Source organism: Culicoides brevitarsis, chromosome 2, assembly GCF_036172545.1.
Source record: "Culicoides brevitarsis isolate CSIRO-B50_1 chromosome 2, AGI_CSIRO_Cbre_v1, whole genome shotgun sequence".
NCBI classification, from domain to species: Eukaryota; Metazoa; Arthropoda; class Insecta; order Diptera; family Ceratopogonidae; genus Culicoides; species Culicoides brevitarsis.
In genome coordinates this window covers 6,236,582-6,252,456 of record NC_087086.1, presented here as the reverse complement: position 1 = coordinate 6,252,456, position 15,875 = coordinate 6,236,582, and the positions used below count along the sequence as shown (strand labels likewise).

General features: G+C 29.0%; 4 protein-coding genes across 5 annotated transcripts; 2 read left to right on the top strand and 2 right to left on the bottom strand.

Annotated features, from left to right (window-relative positions):
- Positions 1-67: 67 nt before the first annotated feature.
- LOC134828406 (lactosylceramide 1,3-N-acetyl-beta-D-glucosaminyltransferase-like) lies at positions 68-1,036 on the bottom strand. Its single transcript, XM_063841384.1, has one exon. It carries the CDS (start codon positions 1,034-1,036, stop codon positions 68-70), a length of 969 nt encoding a protein of 322 aa, XP_063697454.1.
- Positions 1,037-1,391: 355 nt separating this feature from the next.
- LOC134828405 (lactosylceramide 4-alpha-galactosyltransferase-like) lies at positions 1,392-2,435 on the top strand. Its single transcript, XM_063841383.1, has one exon. The coding sequence runs from the start codon at positions 1,392-1,394 to the stop codon at positions 2,433-2,435; it is 1,044 nt and encodes a 347-aa protein (XP_063697453.1).
- Positions 2,436-3,209: 774 nt separating this feature from the next.
- Positions 3,210-5,601, bottom strand: LOC134831532 (acetylcholine receptor subunit alpha-like 1). Of its 2 annotated transcripts, none has more exons than XM_063845278.1 (4): positions 5,463-5,601; positions 4,746-5,254; positions 3,752-4,073; positions 3,210-3,685 (listed from the first exon to the last, which is right to left on the bottom strand). In XM_063845278.1, the coding sequence occupies exons 1-4, from the start codon at positions 5,521-5,523 to the stop codon at positions 3,318-3,320; spliced, it is 1,260 nt and encodes a 419-aa protein (XP_063701348.1). In that variant the 5' UTR covers positions 5,524-5,601; the 3' UTR covers positions 3,210-3,317. The 2 variants fall into 2 exon arrangements, with proteins under 2 accessions (XP_063701348.1, XP_063701347.1); XM_063845277.1 differs by having other exon boundaries at positions 4,746-5,269; positions 5,463-5,590.
- A 1,538-nt stretch (positions 5,602-7,139) lies between these two features.
- On the top strand, positions 7,140-9,543 carry LOC134830888 (acetylcholine receptor subunit alpha-like 1). The gene is made up of 4 exons (XM_063844498.1): positions 7,140-7,278; positions 8,197-8,708; positions 8,764-9,085; positions 9,143-9,543. Exons 1-4 carry the CDS (start codon positions 7,212-7,214, stop codon positions 9,469-9,471), a joined length of 1,230 nt encoding a protein of 409 aa, XP_063700568.1. The 5' UTR covers positions 7,140-7,211; the 3' UTR covers positions 9,472-9,543.
- Positions 9,544-15,875: the final 6,332 nt, after the last annotated feature.

Below are 15,875 nucleotides of genomic sequence, written 5' to 3'. Positions count from 1 at the left end.
ATTGGACAGAACCGAACTGAACAAGGAACTGAACAACTGATGTTTTTAATCAAAAAACAATTTTTTTTTATGAAACTTTTAAAAGTTTATTCAAATGTTGAATGCCCTTCCAAACTGCATCTCCTTCAGCAACAATGTCAAAGTTGTAACAAGCAACAAAAAAGTTTTTAACGTCAGTTTGGTTCAAATTGACAAATTCTTGTACTTTTTTCGATGGCATGTCAAATGTCAAATATCCGCCGTCTGTTGCATTGATTCCCGTTTTTTCTCTCGCTACTCCGCTAACAAAGGCATCTTCAATCCACAAAAACGGCAAATTGTTCGCAACTTCGTAAATCTTTCCAACTGTCGATTGGGCATAAAATATCGCGAAACCTCCGATGTAATCTGGATAAAATTTGCCTTGAAGCTCTTCTTCTGTCACTCGATGTCTATCCTTTGAACTTCGTCCGATCGGATTCTCATGAAACAAACGCCCGTAAACAAAATCTCGATTTTCATCATAAATTTTCTCCCAAAAATTAGTTTTGAAGGAACTTAACAAGAAGGGCATGTTGAACATCACATCGTCATTCGTTTTTAAAACGACTTTGGCACTTCCACAGAAATATTTTGCCCATTTTAGACTCATTACGTGCTTGTAAGTGAGATTTCGATAATGATCGACAAAGGATCCTTGAATTAAGTCTTGAAACTGATAGTTTTCGAGAATCAATTCGCCTTGTTTTTGCTTCGTCGAAACTGTTCCAAGAGTAAAATACACTCGAAATCGACCAAATTTGCCATTTTCTGTTTGATTTGCCCAAGTTCGTCGAATGGCATGACGTGTTAAAAAGTTATCAGGAGCTGATTCAACAAAAACTGCGAGATCAATTCCATCAACGGGACATGGAGGTTGCTGGATGATGAAATGAAAATCACTAATGTTAATTAATTTCTTGAAATCCGTGAGATTTTCCATGGAGTCGACTGAAAAGATATCAATATCTACTAAAATTGATTTCAAATTATTCCTATTTGCATTATAGATCAGCATTATAACAAATACGATCAAGAATAATGGAAAAAATTTATAAATTTTTCCTGAGGGCTGAAAAAAATAAATTATTAGCTTAAATCTTGACTTATTTCAGAAATCTTACTTTTTTGATGGAATTTTTGGAAAAATCTTTAGGGTCTTCCATTTTGCTGGATGTCTTTAATGAGGTAAGTATACTTTAAGACTGACTCAAGAAAAAAAAAAATTACTTCGTATTCTTTGACGCAAATTATCCGATAGTTTACTCAAGTGCCAATTTTTAAACTACATTTTTTGCGAGTTCAGTTCAACATGTTTAAAAAATATTTCTCATTAGTTCTTCATCACTTCATCAGTGAAAACCTAAAATAAAATGTTAAAGCTCCATACTACAATTTTCGTATTTCTTCTTGCGAATACTCCGTTTTTCATCTTTATCGTTCTCAGGTTCACGAATGAAGAGCCGCCAAAACAGCAAACATTGGATTTAATTCCCATCCTGGATATTGACGAAGGCGTTGTGAAGCCATCTGTGAACAACAGTGATCGCCAAATATTTTTCATCGAGACGACATGTGCGGAAGTATGTGATTGCGGCACCGTTTTCGACAACCGTCGAATTTGCGGCTTTGAATCGACAGTTCGTCTTCATCCAGATTCACAAATTTTCATCTTGATCGTGAATTCCGACTATTTTGAGCCGGCTTACGACTTTGAACCTACGAAGAAACTCATGGAATTTAAAAATATTCATTTTAGGTCAATTAATTTGGAAAAATTCTCTAAAGGAACTCCGTTAGAGCAATTTTTCGCAACTAAAAGATACACAAAATCGAGATTTATGAAAACTCACCTGTCGGATATCTTGCGTTATTTGGTATTATGGAAGTATGGCGGCACGTATTTGGACTCTGACATGATTTGTTTGAAGAATCTCGATGATCTGGGCAGCAATTGGGCTTCTGATGAGGGAGATAAGTCCGTTCAAAGTGCCATGATGAATCTCGGAAATGATGATTTGGGCAGAACGCTGGCAAAAAATTTCTTAAATGAAGTAAACACAAGATTTAATGGCAAAAAATGGGCAATTAATGGTCCTCAATTAGTGACGAGAGTTCTGCAACGCTTTTGTAAGACGAAAAGTATTTATAAAATGATGAAGCAAACGTGTAAGGGTTTTAAAATTTATCCGGGTACGAAATTTGCTCCCGTAAATTGGGAAAAGGCAGAAGATTACTTCAAGGAAATATCAAGCAATGATACCATGAGTGTTATAAATGATGCGTATACAGCTCATATTTTTAATCATATAACTTTTAACCTTAGAGTACTGAAGAATGCAAGTGTTCCATACGCAAAATTGGCAAATCAATTTTGTCCCGATATGGTTTCGTATCCTAAAAAAAAGTGTATTTAGGAAAAAAGATTGCTCAAAACTAAAGAATTTAAAATAAAATTAAATTTAAAATAAAATCATTGAATATTTTAATTAAAAAGTAAATTAAAAATTTTAATTAAAAAAATAATAAATTAATTAAATAATTTTATTTGATTAAAATAATTAATTAAATAATTTTAATTAAAAAAATTAATTAATTAATCATTTTTTTACCTAATTTTTTTAATGTATCATAAAAAAAACAAAAAAAAATAAAACCCATAATTTTAGTTATTTTTATCAAAATTTCTAAAAATCTATTGGGTTTTATTTAAAGCGAATTATTTTTTTTTTATTTTTAATATTAAATAAATTTTTAAAAAATCTTTCGCATTTCCAAAGAGATGATTTTTCAATAAAAAAAAAGATGTTTGCACAACTGTTTAGAAATTATTGTTCAGACAAAATTTTATTTAATAAAAAAATATTGAACCATATTTTTTTTTATTTTATTTGTTTTTATGTCTGCTTTTCTTTTCTTTTTTAGAATTTTTTTTTTTATCTCATATGAGTTTCTGTTTCCATGTTAATTTAGTTGTCGTCTGAAACTTCAAAGACGATTTACTCAATTGGTTGATTTTTTCACTAATTTTTATTTTTATTTTTTTTTTTTTAATTTTAATTTTCACTTTTTTATTTATATTTATGATTTTTTGATAAAAATTAAATTTTTAAAAAATTAAAAAAAAAAACAGATTTTATTTTATTTTAATTTCGCTTTAGAAGCCAAAAGCTAGGTATAAAAAACCCGTCAAAATTTTAACTTTTTTTTTATATTTTTTTCTTGAATTTTTTCGTCAAAGTCGGAAAAGAGTGACAAAATATTTAAAAATTTAATTTAATACACTTTAGAGGTTTGCATTACAAGAAATGCTTCAAAGCCATCACGCCAAACGTGACGAGATAAACCAAAAATGCCGTTCGATCGATGAGTCTACCCAACAACGACCAATAAAACTCATTTTCGCCCGATTGATGTCCCGCTGAACTAATAATTTGATGATCGTCGCTCGTTTGATGATCATCAAAAGCGCCATCTTTCAACTCCTGTGCCGCCTTTTGCTTCGCCCGTGGATTCGTGACACCCAAAAATGATCCGTACCAACTGTCGATGACAACTTTGCACGCATTCGGTACATTTCCATTCTTGTTTCGCGCGATTTTGATGACAACCACGCCGAGAATGAGAGCAAAACACACCAAATACAGCGTCAAACAATAATGACAAACTGCAAAAAAGCGAACGTTTGAATGAATTTCTTATCGCAGCAAAATCGGAAATGTGCAAAACTTACCGACGAGCGGAACAGTCGTTGCCGAGACAGGCAACAAGTTTGAAAAATATTTGATGAAAATCGTTAGAATGACGGCGTTGAAGCAGTTTATGATGATTTTTTCGCCTGCTTCGGAGGGAAGCCAGAAACTCGCGAGTGTCGAAAGGACGACAATTGTGATGGGCGTGAAAGCGACACTTTTGTACATTTCGGAGCGACGAGCTACGGTGATGTTGTATTCGATATCGACATAGGGCTCCGTGCAACATGCGTACATTTTGACGTTGCGAGTACTTTTCATCGAAGTGATTTGCCATTCGGGGTTCTCGATGACCAGTTGGAGCTGAAAAAATTAATTTTTTGATTTTCTTGAAGATTTTTTTTTAATTTTTAAAGAAAATTAATTTTTTATGAGTTTTTAACTTTTTTGTTTGAAAAAAGATTAATTTTTTGCAGTATATTATATTTAGAAATTTCTTTTTAATTTTTATTTATTTTTAAATTTTGGATTCAAAATAATTTTTCATCTTTGAGCAAAGAAATTTTTTTTACTTTAACTATTTTTTAACAAAAAATACTTTATTTTTGAATTTTTAGAAATTTTAGATTTTTTTTTAAAGCTAAAATTAAAAAATTTCGCATTTAAAAAAACTTTCTAAAATTTAAAAAATTAAATTTTAAAAGATTAAAAAAAAAATTAAATTTTAGAAAATTTTTTAGATTTTAAATTTTTTTTATGAATTTTAGAAAATTTTTTAAATTTTAGAAAAAATTTTCATATGCGAAATTTTTTATTTTTAGCTCTTAAAAAAACTTAGATTTCTGTCTGAAATTTTTAATTTTTGCATAAAAATTTAATTTTTTGAATTTGAACTTTTTGAAGTCAAATCTTTAACTTTTTTAATTTAAAAAAGAAAATTAATTGTACCAAAAATCGATATTAAAACTCAAAAAATAAAAATTTCGTTAAAATTTAAATTTTCAGACAAAAAAATCAAACTTTTAAAATACTAACCTCCGGTGTCTCGGACTGCAAATCAAGAATATTCCCCGAATAGGTCCACGAACCAACTTTAATCATGCACGTTTGCACATCATTTGGCCATTTTCGCAAATCCAAATCGCAAAATACCTGAAATTGCGACGGCGGCACCCACAAAACCTTCCCTCCGTGATACACGATGCACGTCGTTCTGCCGTAATGCGAAATATCATTGCCCAATGCCGAATTGTACAACACAATATCCGGTTGCCACACTTCATGATCTGCCATATGAACGGATTCCAAGCCCCCATAATCCGCTGGATTCCATTTCAGCTTGTCGTCATTCCACGAGAATTTGGTCCATCCGTTGAGTGTCATGATGGATTTTTGCTCGTTGATGTCAATGTGTCGAATGGAGAGCTTAATGTCGACATTTGTGGCGTTTTCATGATGCGCAGGTCGCGCAAAACGATCGTAATTCATCAGCAGATCCTTTTTCAGTTTATCCGTGAAGGTGCTGTTCCATATGGGTTGCGGCTCTATAAGAGTAATGTCTTGAAAAGTGAATGGATTTAATCATAAAAACACGGAAAACGTGAAGAAATTGAGAGATTATGCAAGAATTTTGTATTTGTGTCTTTAAGTGACGTTAATTTAAGCTTCTATTGTTGCTCAATTGAAGAAATTTCAGAGGTTAGAACTTTCTCACGATAAAAAATAACAAAAATTTTGTGAAAAAATACTCACTCACGGACATTCCGCATCTAATTTCGCTAATTAGCAGCAAAAGTCCCAACAAAAACAACATTTTGCTGCTTTTTTGATCCCGAAAATTATTTTAAAAAAATATTTTCTCCTAATTTTTTTCGTTCGACTTCGGTTGACGGACAAACAACAACTGATATCGTTCCCCCGAACAAGAGATTATCAAAGCAGCAGCTTTTTTTTCATGCATAAACGAGATAAAAGATCGTTTCGTTTAATTTTTCTCATAAATTATATCAACAATGTTTAGAGAGTTGTTTGTTATTTATCAGGAATTGTACTTCGGCAGTGCACTACGGAGCAATAAAAGCGAGAAATTCGACGATGTGAGGGCATTTCGTATAAATTTTAGGCTGTTTTCGGTATTTTTTAGATTTTAGTGTGTTGAATGGTGTGAGAATAGATTTAAACGAGTGATGTTGAGTGACGACGACGACCAATTACGAGTTGAACAGTCGTCGAGCGCATAAAAAGATAAATAAACAACGTGATGAATGCCCATTTTGCGCATTATTAGATTAAAACGACGAGAAGAAAACCTTCGAGAAGACAATTTTGGGGTTTTTGTTACCTAAAATGAAAGAAAAACATTTAAAAATAAGAAAATTTCTTTTAAAAAATTTTACCTGGAGCAAATTTTTGTTAAAATCCATAAATTTTTTTCACATTGAGCAATTTTCGACGTCAAAATCTGAAAATAAAGAACTGGAAGTATCACAGCAGGACATTTTTTTCTAAAAAAAAATTAATTTAATTCAATTATTTACCTTTTCATGCCTCCAAAAATTATTCAATGTCACAAAACTCGCTCCAAATCCATCATTTGTTATTAGAATTTTGTCTGAAAACGTTCAAAATGTCATCAAACCACGAAAACTGACCTTGAAACGCAGACCATTAGAGAGTAAAAGCGTTAAAAAAATTCCATAAATCACGTTTGACCCCCTTTTATGTGTCTCGTTGCCTCTCTCTAGAACAAAAACAATAACAAACACTTAACATTTATTAAATTACAGCGATATTAGATGGTATGGACAACAACGAACGACGGAACGAGACAAAGAGATTATTAATTTCATGTAATAAAAGTGTATTATATCACAAGTGTCTCGTTGTCAGTGTCATCGGTAAGGGTCATTGTGTCGTTATTATCGCATCAGCATCAACAGGTGGTCAATTTTCTTCTTTTATGAAGAGACTTTGGCACTTACTGAGTGTGAAAATTAGCAAGAATTAATTTTTTCGTCACTTTTACTTTTGCAAAATTCCTTTTTTTGTACACGGAAGAAGGAATTTTGATTGAAGTAATTTTAAATTTTATGCTTCGTCATCAAAATAATCCAATTTTCTATTTTAAAACTGACTTCAAAGCTATTTTTAGACACAAAATTATTCTAAATCTAAATTTTGCGCTTACTTCATTAACTAAATGTTCCTCCAAAGGTGTCCGTAAGTGATTCTTTGTGTGAGATAATTGGTCTGTTGCGAATTTTGTGAGAGTTTTTTGAAATTTTGCTCTTTTCGAGTGATGAACGAGACAAAAAGTGTGAATTTCATGCCGCCTAAATTATTATCATTGTACATAATTCTCAATTGCTTCCATTGTGTGTGGCTTTGATAAATCTCTTGAGCGGAGGAGTTTTTAATCAGTCGTCGTTTGATCCTCAATTTGAGCGGTTGTGCTAAAATTGAATTAAAAAAATAAAGTGAGAATTAGGAAAATAAAGGAGAATGCTGTTGCTTTTTGGAATTTTAATATTTGTGACGGGAATTGCCTCACATGAGCATGATCATGAGCGTAAGTTTTTTATTTAATTTTGAAAAAAATAAAATAAAAATTTATGATAAAAAACTAACGAAATTGTACAAAAAAATTTCAGTAATTTTTGTAAAAAAAAAATTAAAAGTAAAAATAATTAAAAATAAAAAAAAATACTTCAATATTGATAGATAGATAGAAATTAGAAATTGAGATTGATAGAAAAAATCAATTATTTTATTTTAATTCTAAATTTTATAAATTTTTATAAATTTTTAATTTTTTTATAATTTTTTTTTAATTTTAATTTAAATTTTGTGGAAAAAATTATTAAATTTTATTATTTATTTAAATGAAACAAGATTAAAAATTTTAAAATTTTTAGAGAAATTTTAAACTTCAATTTAAAATTTTTGAAAAGAAAAATAATAAATGATTGAAAATAATGATGAAATATTAATAAAATTGATTAAATAAATAATTGTTTTTTTTAATAAAAAAAAAATATTAAAATTCAAATTTTATTAATTTTTTTTTGTACTCTCAAAATTTTATATTTTGATGGAAATGTAAAAAAAATACAATAAGCATTCTGAAGATGATTTCCATTCAAATCTCCTCGATTTTTAAATAAAGAAAAAAATTATTAAATTTAAAAAAAAAATTTTATTAAATTAAAAAAAAAAAATTAAAGATAGTTAAACTGAAAAATCAGTTGAAAATTGAATTTTTATTAAAAAAAAATTTGTGAATCTTAAAATTTCTTTAAAAAATTAAAAATGATTAAAATTAAATTTTTCTACTAAAAAGTAAATTTATAATACTTCCTCAAAATATTTCATAAATTGCTCAACAAAAGAGAAATTATGTCACCATTATGTTAAGCATCCATTGTCATCGCATCACTTCTACTTAAAAATAATTAAATTTATTGCCTTTTTTCGCACACACTCTTAGATCATCATCAACTTTGGAACAACACTTACCAAGATCTCCTGCGAAAAGATTTGATTTCGGACTACGATCGTTTTTCTCGTCCCGCAAATTTGCAAAATGTCACCGATTTGAATGCAACTTTGACCATTTATCAAATCGACGTGAACGAAAAGAAGTCTCTCGTCACGATGTTTGGGCGTATCCTGTTCACTTGGACCGATGACAAGCTCAAATGGAGTCCTGATGCTTATGGGGGTCTCGATCACATCCATTTAGCTGCTCACGAAGTATGGAAACCCGACATCACTCTTTATAATTCGGCGATGGGACAAAGTTTGGATGTTTTTGGGCCAACGAATACCATTGTTTATCCAGCAGGAAAAGTTTTGTGGGTGCCTCCGACGAAATTTTTGGTGTTTTGTGACTTGGATTTCACAAATTGGCCTTTTGATACGCAAAAATGCTACGTTAAAATTGGATCGTGGACTTATTCGGCGAAAGTTTTGAACATTCAGATTGAAAGTGAAGCTAAAGTAAGGAAAATTTTGAATGAATTTTTGATTTTTTAAGTAAAATTTGCTTTTTTAGATCGAAAAACTCATGACGAACCCTGTTTGGGAGATTGTCGAAGTCAAAAGTATCCGACATGAGACATTTTATCCTTGTTGTCCCGAGCCATATGCTGATCTTCAGTACAATATTACCGCGAAACGTCACTCGATGATGCAGAAAAATATCGCTTTCGTTCCCATCACCTTCGTAATTGTCACAACTCTTGTTAGTTTCTTGTTCCCATCAACTGCGGGAGAGAAAATTTTAGTCAACTCCATCAATGCTGTCATTTTAGTACTTTTGATGATCTATTTTTCGTTCATGCTGCCAATTTCTACAACGAACATCCCCTTAATTGGTAAGAATTTCCTAAGAAAAAATAAAAAAAAAATTATAAAATTTTAATTTTTTTTAGTTCAACATCATTATTGCACTTTATACCTCATTTGCATCGCCCTTGTGATTGGAGCTGTTGTCCTCAAAGTTTCCCGCAAGAAGAACGGAAATGTACCAAAATGCTTCAAATGCGTAATTGACAGTTTTTATGCTAAAATCCTCGGAATTTCATCTCCTCGCTCACGAAAAACGTCGGAACAGGAATTAGAAGATGGCAAAAGTGACAAAAATTTGTTAAGCTCTGAGGAAAATGAGCTTTATTGGCCTTTAGTTGGAACGCTCGTTGATCGCACAGCATTTGTTGCGTATTTTATCGTTTTTGTTGTGATGATGTCGAAACATTTCTAAAAAAAAAATCATGAAAAAAAATTTTTTCGTTAAAATTATTTACGATGAAAATAAACGAAATTTGGATGCTTACATGATAAAATTTTCATTAATGGGCCTCAAAAAAGGTCATTTTTTGTCAAATCTTGCTCCAAATGGATAAAAATTTGTCAGAGGGCTCTAATTTATCATTTTTAATCATTTTATAACTCAAAACTGCCAAAAAATTGAAACTGAAAAAAATTTTTTCCTTTGACACAGTTTTGTTTTGAAAACTAAATCAAGAGCAAAAAAAACTGTGTCAAAAACTGTGTCAAAGTCATTTTTGTCAAATCTTGCTCCAAATGGATAAAAATTTGTCAGAGGGCTCTAATTTATCATTTTTAATCATTTTATAACTCAAAACTGCCAAAAAATTGAAACTGAAAAAAAATTTTTCCTTTGACACAGTTTTGTTTTGAAAACTAAATCAAGAGGAAAAAACTGTGTCAAAAACTGTGTCAAAGTCATTTTTGTCAAATCTTGCTCCAAATGGATAAAAATTTGTCAGAGGGCTCTAATTTATCATTTTTAATCATTTTGCAACTCAAAACTGCCAAAAAATTGAAACTGAAAAAAAATTTTTCCTTTGACACAGTTTTGTTTTGAAAACTAAATCAAGAGGAAAAAACTGTGTCAAAAACTGTGTCAAAGCATTTTTTGTCAAATCTTACTCCAAATGCATAAAAATTTGTCAAAAGGCTCTAATTTATCATTTTTAATCATTTTGCAACTCAAAACTGCCAAAAAATTGAAACTGAAAAAAAATTTTTCCTTTGACATAGTTTTGTTTTAAAAACTAAATCAAGAGCAAAAAAAATGTGTCAAAAACTATGTCAAAAACTGTGTCAAAGCCATTTTTGTCAAATCTTGCACCAAACGGATAAAAATTTGTCAAAGGGCTCTAATTTATCATTTTTAATCATTTTATAACTCAAAACTGCCAAAAAATTGAAACTGAAAAAATTTTTTTCAAAGCTTTTTTTTGTCAAATCTTGCTCCAAATGGATAAAAATTTGTCAGAGGGCTCTAATTTATCATTTTATAACTCAAAACTGCCAAAAAATTGAAACTGAAAAAAATTTTTCCTTTGACATAGTTTTGTTTTAAAAACTAAATCAAGAGCAAAAAAACTGTGTCAAAAACTGTGTCAAAGCAATTTTTGTCAAATCTTGCTTCAAATGGATAAAAATTTGTCAGAGGGCTCTAATTTATCATTTTTAATCATTTTTCAACTCAAAACTGCCAAAAAATTGAAACTGAAAAAAAAATTTTCCTTTGACATAGTTTTGTTTTAAAAACTAAATCAAGAGCAAAAAAACTGTGTCAAAAACTGTGTCAAAGCAATTTTTGTCAAATCTTGCTTCAAATGGATAAAAATTTGTCAGAGGGCTCTAATTTATCATTTTTAATCATTTTTCAACTCAAAACTGCCAAAAAATTGAAACTGAAAAAAAATTTTTCCTTTGACATAGTTTTGTTTTAAAAACTAAATCAAGAGCAAAAAAACTGTGTCAAAAACTGTGTCAAAGCAATTTTTGTCAAATCTTGCTTCAAATGGATAAAAATTTGTCAGAGGGCTCTAATTTATCATTTTTAATCATTTTGCAACTCAAAACTGCCAAATTTTGTTTTGAAAACAGAGGGCTCTAATTTATCATTTTTAATCATTTTTCAACTCAAAACTGCCAAAAAATTGAAACTGAAAAAAAAATTTTCCTTTGACATAGTTTTGTTTTAAAAACTAAATCAAGAGCAAAAAAACTGTGTCAAAAACTGTGTCAAAGCAATTTTTGTCAAATCTTGCTTCAAATGGATAAAAATTTGTCAGAGGGCTCTAATTTATCATTTTTAATCATTTTTCAACTCAAAACTGCCAAAAAATTGAAACTGAAAAAAAATTTTTCCTTTGACATAGTTTTGTTTTAAAAACTAAATCAAGAGCAAAAAAACTGTGTCAAAAACTGTGTCAAAGCAATTTTTGTCAAATCTTGCTTCAAATGGATAAAAATTTGTCAGAGGGCTCTAATTTATCATTTTTAATCATTTTTCAACTCAAAACTGCCAAAAAATTGAAACTGAAAAAAAATTTTTCCTTTGACATAGTTTTGTTTTAAAAACTAAATCAAGAGCAAAAAAACTGTGTCAAAAACTGTGTCAAAGCAATTTTTGTCAAATCTTGCTTCAAATGGATAAAAATTTGTCAGAGGGCTCTAATTTATCATTTTTAATCATTTTTCAACTCAAAACTGCCAAAAAATTGAAACTGAAAAAAAATTTTTCCTTTGACATAGTTTTGTTTTAAAAACTAAATCAAGAGCAAAAAAACTGTGTCAAAAACTGTGTCAAAGCAATTTTTGTCAAATCTTGCTCAAATGGATTTTGTTTTGAAAAATAGTTTTGTTTTAAAAACTAAATCAAGAGCAAAATAACTGTGTCAAAGCCATTTTTGACAATTCGTGCTCCAAATGGATAAAAATTTGTCAGAGGGCTCTAATTTATCATTTTTAATCATTTTTCAACTCAAAACTGCCAAAAAATTGAAACTGAAAAAAAATTTTTCCTTTGACATAGTTTTGTTTTAAAAACTAAATCAAGAGCAAAAAAACTGTGTCAAAAACTGTGTCAAAGAAATTTTTGTCAATTCTTGCTCCAAATGGATAAAAATTTGTCAGAGAACTCTAATTTATCATTTTTAATCATTTTTCAACTCAAAACTGCCAAAAAATTGAAACTGAAAAAAAATTTTTCCTTTGACATAGTTTTGTTTTAAAAACTAAATCAAGAGCAAAAAAACTGTGTCAAAAACTGTGTCAAAGCAATTTTTGTCAAATCTTTGCTAGTTTTGTTTTAAAAACAAATGGATAAAAATTTGTCAGAGGGCTCTAATTTATCATTTTTAATCATTTTTCAACTCAAAACTGCCAAAAAATTGAAACTGAAAAAAAATTTTTCCTTTGACATAGTTTTGTTTTAAAAACTAAATCAAGAGCAAAAAAAACTGTGTCAAAAACTGTGTCAAAGCAATTTTTGTCAAATCTTGCTTCAAATGGATAAAAATTTGTCAGAGGGCTCTAATTTATCATTTTTAATCATTTTTCAACTCAAAGCAAAAAAACTGTGTCAAAACTGAATACAATAAAAATTTTAAAAAAAATCAAGAGGAAAAAACTCAATTTTTGAAATCAAATGGATAAACATTTGTCAGAGGGGCTCTAATTTATCATTTTTAATCATTTTTCAACTGAAACTGAAAAAAAATTTTTCAACATAGTTTTGTTTTAAAAACTAAATCAAGAGCAAAAAAACTGTGTCAAAGCAATTTTTGTCAAATCTTGCTTCAAATGGATAAAAATTTGTCAGAGGGCTCTAATTTATCATTTTTAATCATTTCTCAACTCAAAACTGCCAAAAAATTGAAACTGAAAAAAAATTTTTCCTTTGACATAGTTTTGTTTTAAAAACTAAATCAAGAGCAAAAAAACTGTGTCAAAGCAATTTTTGTCAAATCTTGCTTCAAATGGATAAAAATTTGTCAGAGGGCTCTAATTTATCATTTTTAATCATTTTTCAACTCAAAACTGCCAAAAAATTGAAACTGAAAAAAAATTTTTCCTTTGACATAGTTTTGTTTTAAAAACTAAATCAAGAGCAAAAAAACTGTGTCAAAAACTGTGTCAAAGCAATTTTTGTCAAATCTTGCTTCAAATGGATAAAAATTTGTCAGAGGGCTCTAATTTATCATTTTTAATCATTTTTCAACTCAAAACTGCCAAAAAATTGAAACTGAAAAAAAAATTTTCCTTTGACATAGTTTTGTTTTAAAAACTAAATCAAGAGCAAAAAAACTGTGTCAAAAACTGTGTCAAAGCAATTTTTGTCAAATCTTGCTTCAAATGGATAAAAATTTGTCAGAGGGCTCTAATTTATCATTTTTAATCATTTTTCAACTCAAAACTGCCAAAAAATTGAAACTGAAAAAAAATTTTTCCTTTGACATAGTTTTGTTTTAAAAACTAAATCAAGAGGAAAAAAAACTGTGTCAAAAACTGTGTCAAGGCAATTTTTGTCAAATCTTGCTTCAAATGGATAAAAATTTGTCAGAGGGCTCTAATTTATCATTTTTAATCATTTTTCAACTCAAAACTGCCAAAAAATTGAAACTGAAAAAAAATTTTTCCTTTGACATAGTTTTGTTTTAAAAACTAAATCAAGAGCAAAAAAACTGTGTCAAAGCCATTTTTGACAATTCGTGCTCCAAATGGATAAAAATTTGTCAGAGGGCTCTAATTTATCATTTTTAATCATTTTTCAACTCAAAACTGCAAAAAAATTGAAACTGAAAAAAAATTTTTCCTTTGACATAGTTTTGTTTTAAAAACTAAATCAAGAGCAAAAAAACTGTGTCAAAAACTGTGTCAAAGCAATTTTTGTCAAATCTTGCTTCAAATGGATAAAAATTTGTCAGAGGGCTCTAATTTATCATTTTTAATCATTTTTCAACTCAAAACTGCCAAAAAATTGAAACTGAAAAAAAATTTTTCCTTTGACATAGTTTTGTTTTAAAAACTAAATCAAGAGCAAAAAACTGTGTCAAAAACTGTGTCAAAGCAATTTTTGTCAAATCTTGCTTCAAATGGATAAAAATTTGTCAGAGGGCTCTAATTTATCATTTTTAATCATTTTTCAACTCAAAACTGCCAAAAAATTGAAACTGAAAAAAAATTTTTCCTTTGACATAGTTTTGTTTTGAAAACTAAATCAAGAGGAAAAAACTGTGTCAAAAACTGTGTCAAAGTCATTTTTGTCAAATCTTGCTCCAAATGGATAAAAATTTGTCAGAGGGCTCTAATTTATCATTTTTAATCATTTTGCAACTCAAAACTGCCAAAAAATTGAAACTGAAAAAAAATTTTTCCTTTGACACAGTTTTGTTTTGAAAACTAAATCAAGAGCAAAAACTATGTCAAAAACTGTGTCAAAAACTGTGTCAAAGCAATTTTTGTCAAACCTTGCTTCAAATGGATAAAAATTTGTCAGAGGGCTCTAATTTATCATTTTTAATCAACTCAAAACTGCCAAAAAATTGAAACTGAAAAAAAATTTTTCCTTTGACATAGTTTTGTTTTAAAAACTAAATCAAGAGCAAAAAAACTGTGTCAAAAACTGTGTCAAAGCAATTTTTGTCAAATCTTGCTTCAAATGGATAAAAATTTGTCAGAGGGCTCTAATTTATCATTTTTAATCATTTTTCAACTCAAAACTGCCAAAAAATTGAAACTGAAAAAAAATTTTTCCTTTGACATAGTTTTGTTTTAAAAACTAAATCAAGAGCAAAAAAACTGTGTCAAAAACTGTGTCAAAGCAATTTTTGTCAAATCTTGCTTCAAATGGATAAAAATTTGTCAGAGGGCTCTAATTTATCATTTTTAATCATTTTTCAACTCAAAACTGCCAAAAAATTGAAACTGAAAAAAAATTTTTCCTTTGACATAGTTTTGTTTTAAAAACTAAATCAAGAGCAAAAAAACTGTGTCAAAAACTGTGTCAAAGCAATTTTTGTCAAATCTTGCTTCAAATGGATAAAAATTTGTCAGAGGGCTCTAATTTATCATTTTTAATCATTTTTCAACTCAAAACTGCCAAAAAATTGAAACTGAAAAAAAATTTTTCCTTTGACATAGTTTTGTGTTAAAAACTAAATCAAGAGCAAAAAAACTGTGTCAAAAACTGTGTCAAAGCATTTTTGTCAAATCTTGCTCCAAATGGATAAAAAATTTGTCAGAGGGCTCTAATTTATCATTTTTAATCATTTTTCAACTCAAAACTGCCAAAAAATTGAAACTGAAAAAAAATTTTTCCTTTGACATAGTTTTGTTTTAAAAACTAAATCAAGAGCAAAAAAACTGTGTCAAAAGCCATTTTTGTCAAATCTTGCTCCAAATGGATAAAAATTTGTCAGAAGAGCAAAAAAACTGTGTCAAAAACTGTGTCAAAGCCATTTTTGACAATTCGTGCTCCAAATGGATAAACATTTGTCAGAGGGGCTCTAATTTATCATTTTTCAACTCAAAACTGCAAAAAAATTGAAACTGAAAAAAAATTTTTCCTTTGACATAGTTTTGTTTTAAAAACTAAATCAAGAGCAAAAAAACTGTGTCAAAAACTGTGTCAAAGCCATTTTTGACAATTCGTGCTCCAAATGGATAAACATTTGTCAGAGGGGCTCTAATTTATCATTTTTAATCATTTTTCAACTCAAAACTGCCAAAAAATTGAAACTGAAAAAAATTTTTTCTTTGACATAGTTTTGTTTTAAAAACTAAATCAAGAGCAAAAAAACTGTGTCAAAAACTGCGTCAAAGCAATTTTTGTCAAATCTTGCT